This window comes from Battus philenor, unplaced genomic scaffold (genome assembly GCF_028537555.1).
Source record: "Battus philenor isolate CCGP_79_NKW_IND1 unplaced genomic scaffold, ilBatPhil1.0.hap1 SCAF_17, whole genome shotgun sequence".
Taxonomy (NCBI): Eukaryota; Metazoa; Arthropoda; class Insecta; order Lepidoptera; family Papilionidae; genus Battus; species Battus philenor.
The window spans coordinates 6,178,137-6,197,019 of NW_027181679.1; the positions used below are offsets into that span (position 1 = coordinate 6,178,137).

Sequence of the window (18,883 nt, forward strand, 5' to 3'; positions counted from 1 at the left end):
TACGACGTGAAAAACGCGGTTATTTAAGCGCTTTGAACAGCCAAGTTCTTTTATTTGAATAATTCCAACTTCAGATTTGACTAAGAGACTAAAATTTTTGCCAGAAAATAAAGTTGTTAATATCAAAAGCAAATCTTTTAAAAGTTTTAAAAGAGTAATCACATCATAGTAGTTGTATAGAATTCATGTCAAATAACAAAATCGGTTTAATATCTTATTTGTGACAGGCATATTTGTTGCTTTTTGTTTTCTTTTAATTGAATTTTTGTAGTTTACGTAGCGAGTTCAGTAATCGCATTTGTAGCTCTGGTTATAAAATATATTTATAATTATAGTGTATATTTATAGATAACGAAGTCCTTTTTTCTGCACAATATTCGGTTAGAGATGCGGCTCATTATATTAGACAGTCCTGAATTAAACAAATGTTATACATAATCAAACAAAGAAAAAAAACCTGATACTTAAAATACACTTTAATATTGAAGTAAAGATTACACCAACTCAACTATAATTAGTTAGAAGTGAAACTGCGACTTTTGACATATGTATAAATAATAATAAATAAACATCGACACAAAATATAGACGAAATCGTATAGCTACACAATATGTAATTATATTAAGGCGAGGAGTTTATTGGTATAAACTAATTTTATAAAATCATTATACCGTAAATATTAGCTTGAAGCGGAGCAGTCACATCTCATCTGGCAATGTAATTAAAATATTTAAGTACAGTGTATTGTAAACAGCGTGTTTACGCAAATTTTTTGCACATATGACACGTCAAAAAAAAAATCAAGAAAAAAAATCAATTACAAATTATTATTAATATAATGGATCTAACCCATATTAATGTAAGACAAAGGCATTAATTTTTTCCAACATTCTTCATCATCAGTCTTTCTATGTTAGTTAAATTATGCCGCCCTTCAATGCAAATTCGATCAAATAAAAGCTTACGCAATATTTTACATGAAGGCAATGCAATTAAATAGGGATGCACTTGATTTAGACCAAGACATTATAAAGCAAATACTAAACATGAATCTCAATATCATTCTCATCGACGAAACATACGTACGGCTTGCTTATTCAGGTATTAAAACATACTGGAAGTATATTACTATATTATTCAAGGGTATTATACCGAAGGATGAATAAGACATTTTTTATCTTTTCTTATGAAACCAGAGCGCTTCTTTACTCAATAAAAAGACATTACAAAATACACGTCTCATTTAATCTTTAATAATTACCTTAATCATTTTTACCTGTAAAACAAAAGAATGGTCGACGTCTGTTTACGCTTTATTTATTTCAACCACTCCTCCCGCAGCAAATTTCCAAACATAAGTAATAGTAACAAATTGATTCTTATTGATTCCAAGAACAGTTGTTGAACATGTTTTTAAAATATTTCTGCCTCTGCCCATCTGCAATGTAATCAGATTAGTTTAAGATTTTTATGAAATTAATTTGGGTTAATAATTGCGTTATTAAATGTTTTACAATTACATGTATATATGTAATTGAACGCGCCTAAGCTGCTATAATTAAAACAATAAGTTATCGTATTAACATGTTATCGCATCAATTAAGTGGCACATTTGAAAACATTAGTTTAATTAATGAAAATAATAATATTAATGTTTGAAAACATTGTTTAAATTTCTTTATCTATTATATCAAATAACTATAGTTCAGTAACAGATTATTCCGCCTCTAGTCTCTCGTCGCTTGTCAAAAAAAGGTTTCGCTTTTGCTCCGCTACGCCGGTCTACGACCCGAAAATTCAAATGTTTAAGCGTTAAAATGTTTTAATACAATTTGTTGCATCATTTTGGATATCTTAAACGTATTTATGCCAAATAGTTACGCATTAATTACTTTCTATTTACATCAAATTTATCAGTTGTGAGTTCTTTTAGTAATTGCACATAAAAATAGTCTCAAGTGTCTGACGATTATGAGCCAGTAGGCAGTTATGGCCTAGAGTTTTAAATAACGCTATGTTGTAAACACAAATTTACAGGCTTTTTCTTTTTATTTATCCGTAAGACCATTTACTGCTAAGGTAATCTAGGGTAAGCAGTTGTATTCCTAATAAACCATGTATCTAACTAGCTGACTCAGTAAATGAGCAGAATTTCGGATTTTCAAATTTACACCAAATAATTAAGTTCAATTTATTTCACGGTACGACTGGTATTTTTTAATTTATTTTTAACTGTTATTGTTGTGTTTAATTCTTCTCGCCGTTTTTGGCGTAACTAACAAGTCTGTTTTAAACATGTAGTTAAGTACGTGTATGTATTTATACACATATGAATATTCGTACAACCAAAAGCGTCGCAGGAGATCCACTCACAAGATGGATAGACGGCCTCGTTACGGTCGTCAGAAGACGCTGGATGCAGGCCACTTTCTACCGGCGTTACAGAAATCTGCGAGGGAAACCTACGTCCAACAGTCCTAATGAGAAATAATCTGCTGTATATGACGACCTGTATCTACGAATACTAAGCAATAAAGCATTTATCATGCTACGAAGTACTGATTTGCAAAGTAACTTTTTAGCGGAGAGAATAGAATCAAAATCAATATGTGTGACAAAGCAAAGGCTCGGCTTTGCTTTCAAGCAAGATATCCAAGTTAATTTAATGGCCAATGCAACTGTGCAGTTCATTAAAGGAGACGAGATGGTAGACTTCTAAAGTAAATGAATAATGACGCGCTTTTCGCTTTTCCAGCTACAACAAAATTTATGCCCCTTGCAAAAGAAATCTTATATCACAACAACATGAGTAGTTTTATCAACTTTGAAATAAACGTGACCAAGGATATACACTTGTTTTAATCGATTTTACATGGGATTGTAAAAATCAACTTCATATTTTAAATGATGTATTGAATTTGTATATTTATATCGCAACTGCTGAAAATATCTAATTTTTATTGACAAAGAATCAAATATACTGTTAAAACCACTTAATCGCCTATAAGGAAATTTTTATTATTAAACTAATGTTTTCAAATGTGCTACTTAATTGACGCGATATCATGTTAATACGATAGATTATTTTAATAATAGCGGTTAAGGCATTTTTATCCTTGCATATATATATATATGCATATAAAAAAATTTATAATTGTAAAACATCGAACAACGCAATTATTATTCTTAATTTATTCCATATAAATTTCAAACTAATCTGATTACATTGAAGATGGTTCGAAGAAGCGATGTTTTAATAACGTGTTCAACAAATATTCTTGGAAACAAGAAGATTCCTTTTGCAACTGTTTCTTATTCTTGAAAATTTGCTGTGAAGTTCATAATGTTGTTCTCCAATTACCATAAACGCTTCCTCTTTTAAAGAAGACGATGGGAAAAATAATAATATTTACTAGTTAAATATTTAGAAATTTTTTTCATTCTGGTTACAGCTGCCGGATGATTTTGAAGTCAAATTTACCCTGTAATATTTCATTTGGATTAAGATTGCTCGCTAATAGGTTTTAAAAGCTTACTTTATTGTAGTCTAGACGTTAAACTACCACTGTACGTATTTAATGGATTCAGGCGTTACATTGCGGAAGTCCATCCTAAATAAGAAAGGACCAATATCTAGCCACCTCCGCACATGCAGTGGTTGTCGTGCATGAAAGTGCACCGCCCGCCAGCCCGCTCGTAAATGCGCATGCGACAGACAATGCCAACTACACAACCGCCACCGTAAATTCACTCAACACGTGTTTCACCCCTCCACGGGGCATCCTCAGGAGCCGTTACACAGACTAGTGCCAAACACCGAGTGAGCTCAGTCCGCTGTCGCTTTGTTATTTATATGTCACCTCCTCCCCACCACAACTTAATGTCACGTGATCGACCACGTGGGTATTTTTATTTTACCCTCTCTTACGCATTTGTTATATTTGAGATTTTACGTAATAGACGAGTGCCCCGACCGATTCCCCAGACAAACCTGCAATAATGGAGAGGAGGAGACATTGACCTGCTCATTAAATACAGGTCCACTACCCGCGTGTCTTATTATTTCTAGCGTTCCAACACGTCCATACGCAATCCTTTGCTACAGGTGTGCAGCACGTCATAGGAATGACCATGGGGCAAACTATGTCCAGTCTCTAATAAATGTTTAGAAAAATGAGATCTTTCAGGGCGATCATTTCTATATGCGGAAATATGCTCCTTATAACGAATGTTGAAACTTCGACCAGTTTGACCCACGTACACCCCTTCACACCCACCACACTTCAACCTATAAATACCCGACTTTTTGTCAACCTCTGTTTTTTCCCTTGCCGTTGCAAATCGCACGCCGAATAGTGTTGCTGGTTCTGAATGAAACAGAAACGCCGTTTTTTCTTAATATTTTAGATAATTTTTCGGATATTGGTCCCAAATACACTAAACTAGACCTACAGTTTTGGACACCGCGTTCAGGTGTCACTGAGTATAAAAGGCCCCTCACTCGCTGGTTCATCTTCTTCCTAATTAAACCATCCACCATTCTCCGCTCGTAGCCATTTGCAACAGCTATTTCCAAGTTCGTTTTTAGTCACGAAAATTCATCAAAACATATTGTTCCGATGAATCCGCAGCCACCTGTGTTGTACGGGTTACCTAAAATACATAAGGACAATGTTCCGGTACGTCCGATAGTTTCATGCATTGGCTGTCCAGCATATCAGTTAGCTAAAAAGTTAAAAAGTATAATAAAATCAAAATCGGCATTTTCTCCAAAATATAGTTTACAAAATACTCTCGATTTGATAAATAAAGTGAAGGATGTTACCTTACCAGAAAACTCGTTGTTCTTATCTCTGGATGTAGATAATCTTTTTACCAATGTCCCTTACCAAGAGAGCTTATCATTATTATCAGATCTATTGGAGAGAAGGGCACTGCATCCGGAGGAGCTGAACGAAATAGCAACGTTAACAAAAATTTGCATGCGACAAAATTATTTTAGGTTTAACGGGAGTTATTATAGACAGAGTGAAGGATTGGCTATGGGATCTCCGTTATCCCCTTTGATGGCGGAGATCTTCATGGACAACTATGAGAATAAATATATTGTGGGTAATAGTAACATCCTTTACTATTATAGGTATGTGGATGATATTCTTATATGCTGGACAGGTACAAGGCAAGACTTGGACAATTTTGTAACTAATTTAAATAAATTTCATCCAAAAATTAAGTTTAAATTAGAAGTTGAAATTAACAATTCAATTAACTTTCTTGATATCACGATCAAAAAGGAACATTGTCAGCACGTTTTTGAAATATATAGAAAGCCAACTGATACGGATTTGGTAATTCCATCCTCTTCTTGTCATCCTTGGCAACATAAGCTTGCGGCCTTCAATTCATATATAAATAGATTGATGACATACCCGTTAAATGTAGCAGCATATAATAAAGAACTTAATACTATTTATGCAATAGCTGTTGCAAATGGCTACGAGCGGAGAATGGTGGATGGTTTAATTAGGAAGAAGATGAACCAGCGAGTGAGGGGCCTTTTATACTCAGTGACACCTGAACGCGGTGTCCAAAACTGTAGGTCTAGTTTAGTGTATTTGGGACCAATATCCGAAAAATTATCTAAAATATTAAGAAAAAACGGCGTTTCTGTTTCATTCAGAACCAGCAACACTATTCGGCGTGCGATTTGCAACGGCAAGGGAAAAAACAGAGGTTGACAAAAAGTCGGGTATTTATAGGTTGAAGTGTGGTGGGTGTGAAGGAGTGTACGTGGGTCAAACTGGTCGAAGTTTCAACATTCGTTATAAGGAGCATATTTCCGCATATAGAAATGATCGCCCTGAAAGATCTCATTTTTCTAAACATTTATTAGAGACTGGACATAGTTTGCCCCATGGTCATTCCTATGACGTGCTGCACACCTGTAGCAAAGGATTGCGTATGGACGTGTTGGAACGCTAGAAATAATAAGACACGCGGGTAGTGGACCTGTATTTAATGAGCAGGTCAATGTCTCCTCCTCTCCATTATTGCAGGTTTGTCTGGGGAATCGGTCGGGGCACTCGTCTATTACGTAAAATCTCAAATATAACAAATGCGTAAGAGAGGGTAAAATAAAAATACCCACGTGGTCGATCACGTGACATTAAGTTGTGGTGGGGAGGAGGTGACATATAAATAACAAAGCGACAGCGGACTGAGCTCACTCGGTGTTTGGCACTAGTCTGTGTAACGGCTCCTGAGGATGCCCCGTGGAGGGGTGAAACACGTGTTGAGTGAATTTACGGTGGCGGTTGTGTAGTTGGCATTGTCTGTCGCATGCGCATTTACGAGCGGGCTGGCGGGCGGTGCACTTTCATGCACGACAACCACTGCATGTGCGGAGGTGGCTAGATATTGGTCCTTTCTTACTGTACGTATTGTATAATATTGTAATTAAAGTACATTAATAAAAGCAGTTATTTAGCATTGCATGGATCGATGCTGCGTCTTACTTTATAATGCTAACCTTACTAGTTTTGCCACTGAATAAACTTAAGCTATTATATTTAAAATTTCTGGGGTAGGTATCTATGATTGTTACTTTTTTTTAAACACGCAAAGGTGGTACCCATTCGGTTAAACAAAAAACTTGCTCTCTGTCAATCCTCCAACAACAACTGCGTTAATGAAATCAGAACTTGCCGAAACCTACGGTCTCCATCCAATTTAATTAAATATGCACACATACATAGAAAGTTATAAAAAGAAAATTATTTTAAGGAATAAAAATAATACTTACGTGAATTACATTTTCAAATGCTTTTGTTTGTTTCGCGCGTTTCTCTTTCTTTTCCAAAAAATGCTCCAAGTCTTGTACTAAAATGAAATATAAAACCCTTTTAAAAATATAAATTAAGTCCTCGGTTTTCTTTCTTTTTTACTTGTTTTAAACTAAACACGATTTCTTATTGTGTCAGCATGGCTTGTTGCACGTTCGGCCCCATAGAGTGCAATTTACGCCAAACTCCCCAGGGCAGATATCGTCAAACTCGTAAAAATTGTACACAATTAATACTGTTAAGAAATTTATTAACTAAATTTTGAATTAATAAATATAACTTATTAAATAAGTTAATTAGATAAATAATTAATATTAAGATATCCAACAAACATATAACAAGCAAAAAAATTTTACGAACACAGAGAAATTTATCATAAAAATGTTAATTACATTATTACCCGTTCATATTATGCAATGCGAGCTTTTCTTTGTTCCTGTTTGTACAAATAGATGGCGTTATTAAAATAATCATGAAATAAAACGTCCATCAAAAAGCTTGATGGAAATAAATAACCCAATTTTTTTTACTACATTCCAATTTATACATCATACGCAAAAAAAAAAATAGAAATAAGCTGTACCGTATGGTGACAGAACGAAAATAAATATTAATAAATTGCATTATTAAAATACAAATGCACTTACCTAGTCCAGTGGCTGTCTGTTACTCTCCGCTGGTCTTCCACGTTTTCGTTTTTGGACGTAATGCGCGTTCTCGCTTCAAGTGTGAAAATTATCCTGCAATATATACATAAAATTATATTAGTGTATATAATAACAATTAAATTCCTGGTTTCGAAGTAGCCCGAAAAGTTAGTAATCAAATAATTTTAAAAAGTAATAATTAATTGGCGGTTCAAATTATTGTCTACAGAAATGTAGGTATAACAAAATATGATGATTTTTAGTAAAAATTAGTAAAAGCAATAGCATAAGTGGAAAGAAAATAGAAACTTACTTTTATTTAACAGTGTCTATTTCTCTTTTTTAAGCAGGTCCCGGGTTTTCGTCAACATTTACCCCAGCCAGACTTACAAAAACATAATATAACTGTTTGAAATTATTTATCATATCGTATATAAATAGAAATAGATTTTGAACATTGATTCCTGTTCGAGAAACAATAAGAATATACTGTCCTTTAGTAAATGAGATGACTGTATGATGAATAAGATAAAATCTTTGCTTAATTTCACGAGTAAAGACTCCACTAACCTTTTAACCACAGTCACCCTGGAAAGGTGTAAGGCCAGGCTCGGAGGCAGCAGCGAGGTACGACGTGACGTGGTGGGCGTGGTTCGTTCTTTTCAACGGCAAAGAAACAACACACGGATTGCACTCACGAATAATTAGTCAAAATAATTAACAATACGTGCACCTAATTAGCATTTTTTTACGAAACGTTCGTAGCGATGCTATAGCGCTGGAAGCCGCAGGAAAACTGTCCCCCAATTCAAGATGACGGTAGTGGATTAAAAAGTAATAAAGCCTTTATTATATTTTCCTACCCACGAAACATACGGCAAAAGATTAATCATGTATTATTCTTCTTGATTTGAATTGAATTGATCATGTGTGTTTATTCATATTTTGTCCGAAATTCTAATTACTTTTTAAATGCCTTTTAAATTTGTGTTTAAAAATGACTAGCGAAATATTAAAAAAATTTAAAAATTGCTCAGACTAGCTTTCCGTGTAAAAACGACTATAAAATAAGGAAATTAACAGCATATTTAAAATGTAAAGCCTTGTCCAAACGCAGATAGTTGTACGAGTAACAAAAAAAAAATCGAGAAAGGGATTGAATATACCCTAACAAAAATCATAATGATAATTTCCTACATAAAAAATAAAAAAGCCGAGTGTCAAAACTCAAAAAAATAAAAGGAGAACCTAAAGTTGGGTTTGAATATAAATTAGCTAAGCGTTCAGTATTTAAATATTTTAAAGAAGGATGCCAACATCCGGCTGATATTCTTAAAAATAGAGTTGTTAACTCAAATAAGGATTTAATCTTTATAAGGCAAAGGACACATTTTATATTATCTAAGATCCGGTAAAGGTAAATATTTTTTGGTGAAACAAGAAGATAAAGTTCAATATGAGCTTCAAACAGTAGAATGTTCCGCCTCTAGGGTCACATCGCTCGTCAATAAAAGGTTTCGATTTTGCTCTGCTACGCCGGCCTACGCAGGCCTACGCCGGTCTATGACGTCAACATCCAACTGCTTTGAGCATTAAAATGTTTTAATACAACTTGTTTCGACATTTTGGATATCTTAAAAGCATTGATGCGAAATAGATACGCATTATTTACCTTCTGTTTACATCAAGTTTACCAGCTATGAGTTCTTCTGGTAATTTCGTTTATAAATAATCTCACATGTCTGACGTATTTCTATTGCTTCATCTCATCATTAAAAGTTCTCGAGAACTAGCAAAACGATCGGTTACACTGCAATAAATTAATTTTTGCATATACCGATTTTTTTTTCGGTTTAATTTAGGGCGGAGGAATATGATATGATAACCCGCGTCAGTTTTTGTTAATGTTTTACAACTGGTTTAAGTATTGATGCAATATTGATAATCTTAAGACTATTTATCCGTTATAGGAACGATGATAAAAATCTGTTTTAGAAAACGATTTCTTGTAAAAATCCACAGTCCATGTCAAAGTATATTATTAGAACAGTTTCCTTTGTAATCGTAAAAAAGTATTTATAAGTACAAATATGTAAAAGATCGTTAATCAAACATAATATGTAAGAACATATTTACTACATCCCAATAAAATGAATTGAAGCATGTGTGCTATTATTTGAATACAATTTTATGAATCGCCACCTGTTAAACTATCTTTAAATGAAATTGACTTGGATAAAACCGTTACAGTTTGAAAGCCAGCAGGCAGAACAGTTAATATTTAGAAGCATTATCAGTTTACATGTATGAGCTTGATTAACTAAATCTGTTTAAAATCACTTAAAAACGTATCGCGCTATGTGACTGTGTTCATCTTTTCTTTGTCAAAGAGATGAAGAGCGCCGATTTTTTGGAGAAATAATGATAACATATTGTAAGTTATGTGCTGAAATAGCTGTAAAACGATTTTATAGTAAAAGTTGATAATAAATTAAAAAACATGTAAAATGTATGATAAAGTAAATATTTAAATATAAGTATACCAGGTATAAAATTAGGTTTACACAATTCTTTCAAAATATGTTTAAGCACTTTTGTGCTTGAAATTAGACGCTCTCATTCATAGATTCAAACATAACTGGTGTTTAATGTAGTGAACAAATTAAACTAACAGATATACATAAAAATCTTTAATAATAACAACATATTAACAATATGCATAAACGTCATTAGCGAGGATCGTTTGTTAAGTGGTGTGATTTTAGGAGGACTCTGTGGTCTACACGTTCCAGAACTGCAAGCGAGAAAAAATTACAAATTAACATGACACGACAAAACTAGTACGAAACAAAAGATAAAAATCTGTTTGTGATTACAGGACGTTACGTTTTGGTGGATCAGCTTCACTGGACTATGAGCACTGAGAATAAAACTGTCGTTTTTATATGAGAGCCAGAGTAACTTCTATGATATGTAAATGAAATGAACTTATATTAACTCCATCTGTTCCTGATCCGCTCTCGAATGTTTTGAAGATTGAGCTCTGTATGTTCATGACTGAAAACATATTTCATTGAATTATTACTGATACACGTATAAGTATAAGTACGCAGAGACAGCGCGTTTGTATTATAAATGTTGTAAATCATCACTGTCCACACGTTGCCAAGTATGAATTCATGTGGTCACTGTGAATGTGCTTTTCGTTCATTAGCGGTGCTTGTTTGTAGAACCGAGGTAAACGCAACGTTTTCTCAATGATTATACTTTATTAAGCATACGCAGAGATCTAATAATGATACAATATGTGAACACTTACCTACTGTATACAGCAACTCGTTTTTGTCTTGTGGCCTTTGAATCATTTGTACAGACGTTATGATGTCATATTAATTTGAAGTTCCTGTTGCCGTCGACTTGGTGCTCTTAATAGACGAAGCGGTGTTACAAGATAAGAATTTACACAAAAAATCAGGAAACCACACTACCCAGATGGATCCGAAAGCAGACCTTGAAACAGCAGCTATTTAAATTTGTCAAAAACTAAAGTTGGTAACATGTTATTCATAAGTTACAAACAGGAGAACAAGTTAGGTAAAGAAATATTCCATGGAACTCACCAACAGAGCATCGATGCGTTTTGCTCCGGCCGAGAGCGATGTCGCGACCTCTCTCTGTACTTACTTTTTTTAGTACAGTTACACGTAAACTTTGTTGACCCTGGAAAAAAAACAGCGTCATTAACAACAGTGTTAATGTAGCTAGAAATGTGCTAGTATTCATAAGAGTAACCGATAAACGTATTCAAAGTCATGTGATGTGTAACATATTTTAATGTTTTTTAAAAAAAAATTACAATACCGCCTAACTCGAACAAGAAAACCGTATACATAAATACTTTCTCGTAAATTATTTGCTAAACACATTAAAATTTTCAAAGCTCCAATTGACTGTCTCTCAAAGTATTAATAGTTATAGCAAATGTAAAGCAATATTCATGGACATCTTAAAAGTAGTGTTAATGTAATAATAAATATGCACACACACAGAAAGATATAAAAAGAAAATTATTATAAGAAAAAGAAATAATATTTACGTGACTTACATTATCAAATTCTCTTATCTTTTTTACTTTTCATTGTCCTTTTCGGCGGGAGAACTCTCCAAACGATGTACTAAAATAAAATAGAAAGATTCTTTAAATATATATGTTCGTGATACTGATCTATAACATCTCTTGTTATGTCAGTAGTGCTAGTAGCACAAAAACCTTTAAAGAGTGCAATCGATGCCCATGAAATTTTTATTTTAAAATCACTTTGTAATGATTAATATACTAATTGACCGACACGGAGCGATTATTTTTTTATTTAATCATAGTAAGCAATTAAATATAATTAGTTTTTAAGTGATTAGTGAAATAATGACCTATGCATTTGTTGTGGGCCGTGAATCCCAAATCTTTCGTTAAGTACAGGAGTACTTCGATCTGTTTCCTTTGCTGCTCTGGTCGCTATTTTCGTTCGAATGTTGTGCCGAAAACTTTCCTAGTTTTTGGCATAAACAGAAGAGCCCGAAGTACAAAGAATCGACTAATACGAAGCGTTTAGAGAGTTTCATTAACTGAATTTGGCTCCATGCGCAGGTATGTTAGTTCCATACAAAATAGAAAACCCAACAAATCTTTACATTACAGTGAGAAATGTTCATATCATTTGGGAGATTTGATATGTCTGCGGCCAGACTAACTAAATGTCTTCTAAATATTAGCGTAGTTAATAAACAAATTTTTAAATAATCTAACTCCATTGAAAATGGTCAGAAGCAGCGATATACTACTAAAGAGTTTAATAAAGGTTTTAAGAAACAATAAGAATCCTTTTGTAACAGTTACTTCAGCTTAGTAATTTGCTGCGGGAAGAGTATGTAAGAGTCGTAAAGCGAAAACAGACATCGTTTTGTTTTTCAGGTAAAAAAAGGTTCGAACTAATTACTAAAGTTTAAATAAACTATTTTTTATTTTGAACGGTCTTATGGCTAACGACGCGCCCTGATTTCTAAAGATAATATTTAAATTTCTTTTGTTTTATTCATCCGACCGTAAATCTCTTGTAAATTGAACTAAAACGCTTCCAGTAAGTTTTTAAATCCTTAATAATCCGTACGACTGCGACGTCGATGGCAATGCTGTTGAAATTCATTGTTAGTAATTGTATTCACTTTATAATATCCGAGTCTAAATCGAGTTTATTCCTATTTTATCGTATTGACAAATATTTTGCACATTTAAACTAAGACGTGAGACGAAATAAATGATTGTCACAATAACTGACAGTGATAAAGCAGAGCTCTGAGAAAGTTGTAAGAAACTGAGGCATTTGCGCATCAGTTTTGAGAGAGGAATTTTATTACGAAATCGTATTTTTTCAACAAAATTCCGCAAAATTTTATCATCATATCATTTATTAAATTCAAATACTGGTATAGATAAAAAAGCTCATTATTAAATAAGAGCGTATTAAAATGACAATATATCTTGGAAATGGTATCGGTTTTGATTTAATTTATGCTGTACCTGTCACTAAATGTAAACTCCTCTAGGGCAAGGACAGGATTATATTATAGGCAGAACATCTTGTGTCTATCCTGCTACTCGAAAAAGTACTAATCTTGTAGTAATAATAAGATCTTCGACACAATTATGAGGTCACTTATTATTTCATACATTATTCGTCTAACGACATCTAAAATAAATTTATAAAAATAAAAATGTTTAAGAACAATATCATACTTTGTAGCAAGTTTTTCTTAAATAAGTAAAGTCCATTTCACGTGTATTTCATTGAATTATAATCAGTTATATTTAGCAAAATCGTAATATACATTAAATTCAAAATACATAAATATGTAAATATTAGAAATACATAGAATGGGTTTCATATCTAGTTTTCATATTATAAGACGAACTCAAACGTTTCTTCTAAACCTTTCTACGCTTTCCTTCTATCTGCCTTTTTGTCATTAGATCACACTGTTTTTACTCGGCTATGGATACTTACCTAGGTTCAGTTCGTGGACCAGACGAAATTGATTGATGGTGCAGTGAATTTTATTTCTATAACAACCAAATCGCAGAAAACTTACAGTGTGGTAATACACTGTAGACTAGGATTTATTCCGTAGAATGAATGATGTGCAGCGTTAGACGATATCGACAAAAGCCCCGCAAAGGGAAACAAATATCAATTGCTGTTGCTGTGTACAGCGATTAATTCCGAAAACTTGCGCAACTACGCGCCTGCGGTCGTATATTCATAATATACTGAATTCCTTATCCATAGTTACAATTTTTTAAAATGTTTTCGCTGTTGACAATAAATTTCAAAAAGGAGACGCTGTTGGTATTTCCAGTTGATATCGTTTTGAACATAAATCTGAGTCGATATTAAATGGAAGTTTTAAAAATATGTAAGTTAAAGTATTCTAAAATAAGTAAAGTAATTATTTTACAAGGCATTTACTTATTAAATGAATATTGTGGATAGCACGTAAGAAACAGTCTCAAGAAAAGATTTATAACTGATTTAGAACGAAGGCCACTGCTAATGTCTATTTCTTTTGTCTTTTAATATTGTGGTAATTAAGTTTCTTATAGTAATTAACTGATATAGTTTTCCTATTAATGCATTTGTTCTAATTCTAATTTGTTCGAATGGATCATAATAGGTTTACATTTCTGGTTGAAATTTAGTAAAAAAAAAACTAATTAATACCGAACCTTGTCTTATCGTGCACTGAAGCTTTAAAAAGAAGTTTGTTAGATATATTTTAGTACTGTTTATTCATGAAAAATCCTAGATTCGTGGAAAATATTTAATTATAAGTATACCAACAAAACTAAACAGAAGATGTATGTAAACACACAGAAATTAAACGAGCAGATGTAATTTAAAAACTTTATTTAAATTAATATACATTAGCTACAAATACTTACAAACAAAATTGTCACTTATTGCTACCCGCAGTTCCCGTCCTCAGATCTGTGAGAAAAATTTATAAGTTAATTGCGGCAGAAAACATGTTTAGTTTGCTATTGCAGGATATTATTTCTAGGATTACCTTAACTGAATATTATAAGTTAAAACTACAAAATCTCTTCCGAATTAAATAAAATAAACTCACATCTCCAGTTACTGTTACGTTTCACTCGAATGTCCCGAAGACTGTTTGAAAGTCGTTTACTGTAAAAAAGACATTGTTCAAATATGAGATTGAATATCGAATTGTATTTTAACTTTATAATAACGTGATATTCATGAATATGTTTGAGCCTGTGTCATTTGTGCTCGGTTGTTAAAACGCAAAGTTGCTTAAGAATATTATTACTTAAAAACAGAAATTGTATCCAATTAAATAACATAGTATTTAATTATACTCACATTCTATGTACAGCCCTTCGTTTTGTTCCCTCAGTGCTTGAATCGCTTCTCTGAGAACGACGTCATAATTTTCTAATAGGTCTCTTGCCGATTGTAACGTCGTTCCCATCGACACCTGTAACAGAGTAGGCGATGTTACTAGAGTAATTTTTATATGTCAATATATAGGCAATATCTATGTACATATTTATCAATTCTGTTAAAAAGTAAAGAAGTACGCGGAACTTACCAACAGATCATTCAAGTGTTCTTCTTCGGACTTCAACAGATAGGCCGAAAACGCCTTCATGCCTCTCTTCTTGAGCAGCGTGATGCGCAAGTTTTGTTCCCTCTTCCAAAAAAATAAAACGGAGACATGAATCAACAGCACTTTAGAGCAACAGGCTATAAAGAATCTGTACGAGTAATCGTTGAACAAGTCTCGGCAAAAATAGGAAATAATTAATATTCATATTTACCTTTTTTACAACTTTCCGATTTGCGCAGGCGGTCCTCCTCACTTTTGTCATACCAACGCTCTGCAATTTTTTGTAATTTTGAAATAAGTAGATTTTTACAACAATCGTACAGTATAGTAATAAACATTTCTCAACTGAAATCATTTCATTTAAGAATGATATCATTACTTTTGTATCACCTCTAAAATATTTGATTTGATGTTGACAATTTTATTTTCTGGTAAAAGTTTCAGGATGTTATTAGATGATATGTTGAAACGAAAATTAAAAAAACATTGATTTGTGTATATACATTAACTACCTGATATGACTTAAATAAAAATAATAAAGCGATATCTTTAACTAGATTTCTTGTAATTTAAATATTCGCTCATTAACTAACAAGCCTTTTGTTTGTGTATTTTAAATTTACTAAATAATATTTTAATCACGTTTTACGGGATATTTTTAAAGAAATCTGATTTCGTGATAAAATTCCACCAATAATGGATGCGCTAGTTCCTCCATTTCTTACAGCTTTCTCAGACCTCTGCTTTGTCATTGTCAGTTATTGAAACAATGATCTACTTTGTCTCTCATCTTAGTTTAAGTGTGCCGGTATTTAGCAGTAAAATAGGAATACAGTCGATTTAGAATAATATATAAAAGAACTGACTACACTTACCAACTATCTATACTAGTTCATCTTAAATTCTGCAATATTGTTCTATTTTGATGTTTATATTAAAACAATAAGATTTTCTTATATGTTTAATTGATGTTGCAGGTGTCGATGTCTGTTCTCTTGAACACGGCATTGCACATACTAAGTAAGGGCTCAAAGGTTCCATCGCCATCAGCTGAAACGATGAGAAAAAGAAACCTCAGCATGAGCAGAGAGAGTGAGTATATATTTTTTCAATGTGTGTGATACATTAATGTATTTAAAATTTTTATAATAAATTTCTCAGTGTTCGTAAAATCTTTTGCTTGTTAACTGTTTGTTGGATTTAGTAATATTTATTATTTAATTAAACATTATTAAAATTATTTACTTAATTAGTTTTTTAATTAATAAAACTCAGTTTCTTAATCGTGTTAATTGTATTCAATTTGTACGAGCTTGACGATGTTTGCCCTGGGGGGCTTAGCTTAAATTGCACTCTATGGGGCCGTACGTGCAACAAGCCATGTGTCGGTACCATTAAGAAATCATTTCCGTGTTTAGTTAAAAACGAGTGAAAAAAGAAAGAAAACAGAGGACTTAATTGATATATTTAAAAGAGTTTTGTATTTTATTTCAGTACAAGACTTGGAGCGTTTCTTGGAAAAGAAAGAGAAACGCACCAAAAAAACACAAGGGTTGGAAAATGTAATTCACGTAAATATTATTTTTATTACTTATAATAATTTTCTTTTTATAGTTTACTATGTATGTGTGTATATTTATTTAAATTGGATGAAGACCATAGGTCTCGGCAAGTTCTGATTTCATTTACGCAGTGTTTGTTGGAGGATTGACAACAAGCAAGTTTTTTGTTTAACCGAGTGGGTTCTACCTTTGCAATTCATATAATGCTAAATAACTGCTTTTCTTAATGTATTTTGATTATTTTTTTTGTAAATTTTAGAATGAATCGTCAAGCAGCAAAGGGGAACCGAATCCAGACGATTTCGATGTGCTGTTTAATGTAAATTTGGACATATCATCTGACTTCGACCTGGATATCGACCCTTGCGAGCTCTTGAAGACATGCTTTGACTAGCGGCTGGGTAAGCATTTTTTAGTTATGCGCCCTACCAACTGATTTTTTTGGGTGCTTTTGATTTTCATCCAATTTATATAATAACTGCACGGTCTTGTTAATAAAAATTATATTGACCATTAAGGAAATCTATTTGAATTAAACATTTTAGAATGGCTCGTTTGTATGTATATATTTTTAACAGCATATATATTTTTTCAAATAGAAGCGAAAAACTCGCAGCACGCAGTACGAGAGGGAAATTGCTCGGGCGACAGCTGAGTCAACTGCAACTAATTTGTAATTATTGTTCTCTTATTCTGAAATTATTTTTATTATTGCTAAAATTCACCTGATTGTGTCGTACATTGAAAACAATTAGGTTACCTATTGTTATTGATTACAATCACATCTTCATGACACCTGTAACACCCTCGGCGTCGACATAAAAGATCTTGTGGTACATTTTATTATTCCTCAAAAATAAATGGTAATTATTTCGAAAGTTTTTGAAATCGTTACCCAGTTATGTACACATTGCAGGTTTAGGTGTCGGTCCTCTTGAATACGGCATTGAAAATTATACACGAAAGCTCACAATTTCCATCGCTACCCAAGCGAATCACGAGAGAAAGAAACCACGACTCGAGCAGAGAGTGAGTATTTATTTATTTTTAATTTATCATACTAATTTTACTTATTATTTAATAATATTTCAAAGAGTTTTCAAATTTCTATGGTTGTTTTTATTGAAACGTTCAGCTGATGTAGATAAGAATGTAAGAAAGTAGAATGATATGCATTGTTATGAAAAATTTAATATTTGTCGTCATCGTTTCACCCACAAGACGTCCACTGCTGGACATAGGACTCTCCATAATATTTGATTATTCACTGCAAAGTTTAACCGCAATTAAATTGTATATTTTTCTTGCAGATCTTAGAACGCGTGTCGTATTCTTCAGACATAGCGACGGGTGATGATTATTGATAATAATGTTTATAAATATCGTTAAGCTAGTGTTTATTAATTTTATTAAAGTTTTTAAATTACGTCTGCTCTTTTAATTTCTGTACGACGTTTAAAACCTATTACATTTTGATCAGAAGATGTAGTTCTTTTTTCTTCACTAAGTCTTTTCGCTTGCAGATTTGTTACCACTTTCGACTGCAGATTTCATTTAAAAAAAAGATCGCACTAAAATGAAATTACTTCAATATCTATTAAATATAGAAAATATTTTTTTGTCAATAAAAGTTTTCACTTTTGTTTTGCTACGCCGGTCTACGACGTGAGAAACGCGGTTATTTAAGCGCTTTGAACAGCCAAGTTCTTTTATTTTAATAATTCCAACTTCAGATTTGACTACGAGACTAAAGTTTTTGACAGAAAATAAAGTTGTCAATATCAAAAGCAAATCTTTTAAAAGTTTTAAAAGAGTAATACACACCATAGTTTGTGTTAGTTGTATATAATTCATGTCAAATAACAAAAACGGTTTAATATAATATTTGTTAAAGGCATATTTGTTGTTTTTTTCTTTTTAATTATATTTTGTAGTTTACATAACAAGTTGAGGTATGGCGTTTGTAACTTAACTTATTAAATGTATTTATAGTTACAGAGCATATTTATAGATAATGAAGTCCTTTTTTCTACACAATATTCAGTTAGAGATGTGGCATGTAAAATTAAACAGTTCTGAATTTAACAAATGTTATACATAATCAAACAAAGAAGAAAAAACCTGATACTTCAAATACACTTTAATA

At 32.5% G+C, this 18,883-nt stretch overlaps 2 protein-coding genes across 2 annotated transcripts in view; both read right to left on the bottom strand.

Moving 5' to 3' along the window:
• The window catches only part of LOC137920039 (uncharacterized), a 67,255-nt gene that overhangs the window by 15,566 nt on the left and 32,806 nt on the right, over nt 1-18,883 (bottom strand). The window lies entirely within an intron of this gene.
• LOC137920064 (uncharacterized) lies at nt 14,444-15,535 on the bottom strand. Its single transcript, XM_068763295.1, has 5 exons — nt 15,387-15,535; nt 15,158-15,259; nt 14,929-15,043; nt 14,672-14,730; nt 14,444-14,529 (listed from the first exon to the last, which is right to left on the bottom strand). The coding sequence occupies exons 1-4, from the start codon at nt 15,528-15,530 to the stop codon at nt 14,693-14,695; spliced, it is 399 nt and encodes a 132-aa protein (XP_068619396.1). The 5' UTR covers nt 15,531-15,535; the 3' UTR covers nt 14,444-14,529; nt 14,672-14,692.

Bases quoted from the DNA above. Each gene is read 5' to 3' on its own strand.
- LOC137920064 (XM_068763295.1), bottom strand. From the start codon at position 15,530: ATGATTTCAGTTGAGAAATGTTTATTACTATACTGTACGATTGTTGTA. The intron at 15,260-15,386 runs GTAAATATGAAT...TTTTTTTGGAAG, and splicing joins ATCGGAAAGTTGTAAAAAAG to AGGGAACAAAACTTGCGCAT. The intron at 14,731-14,928 runs GTGAGTATAATT...TCTTTTTTACAG, and splicing joins CGAAGGGCTGTACATAGAAT to TAAACGACTTTCAAACAGTC.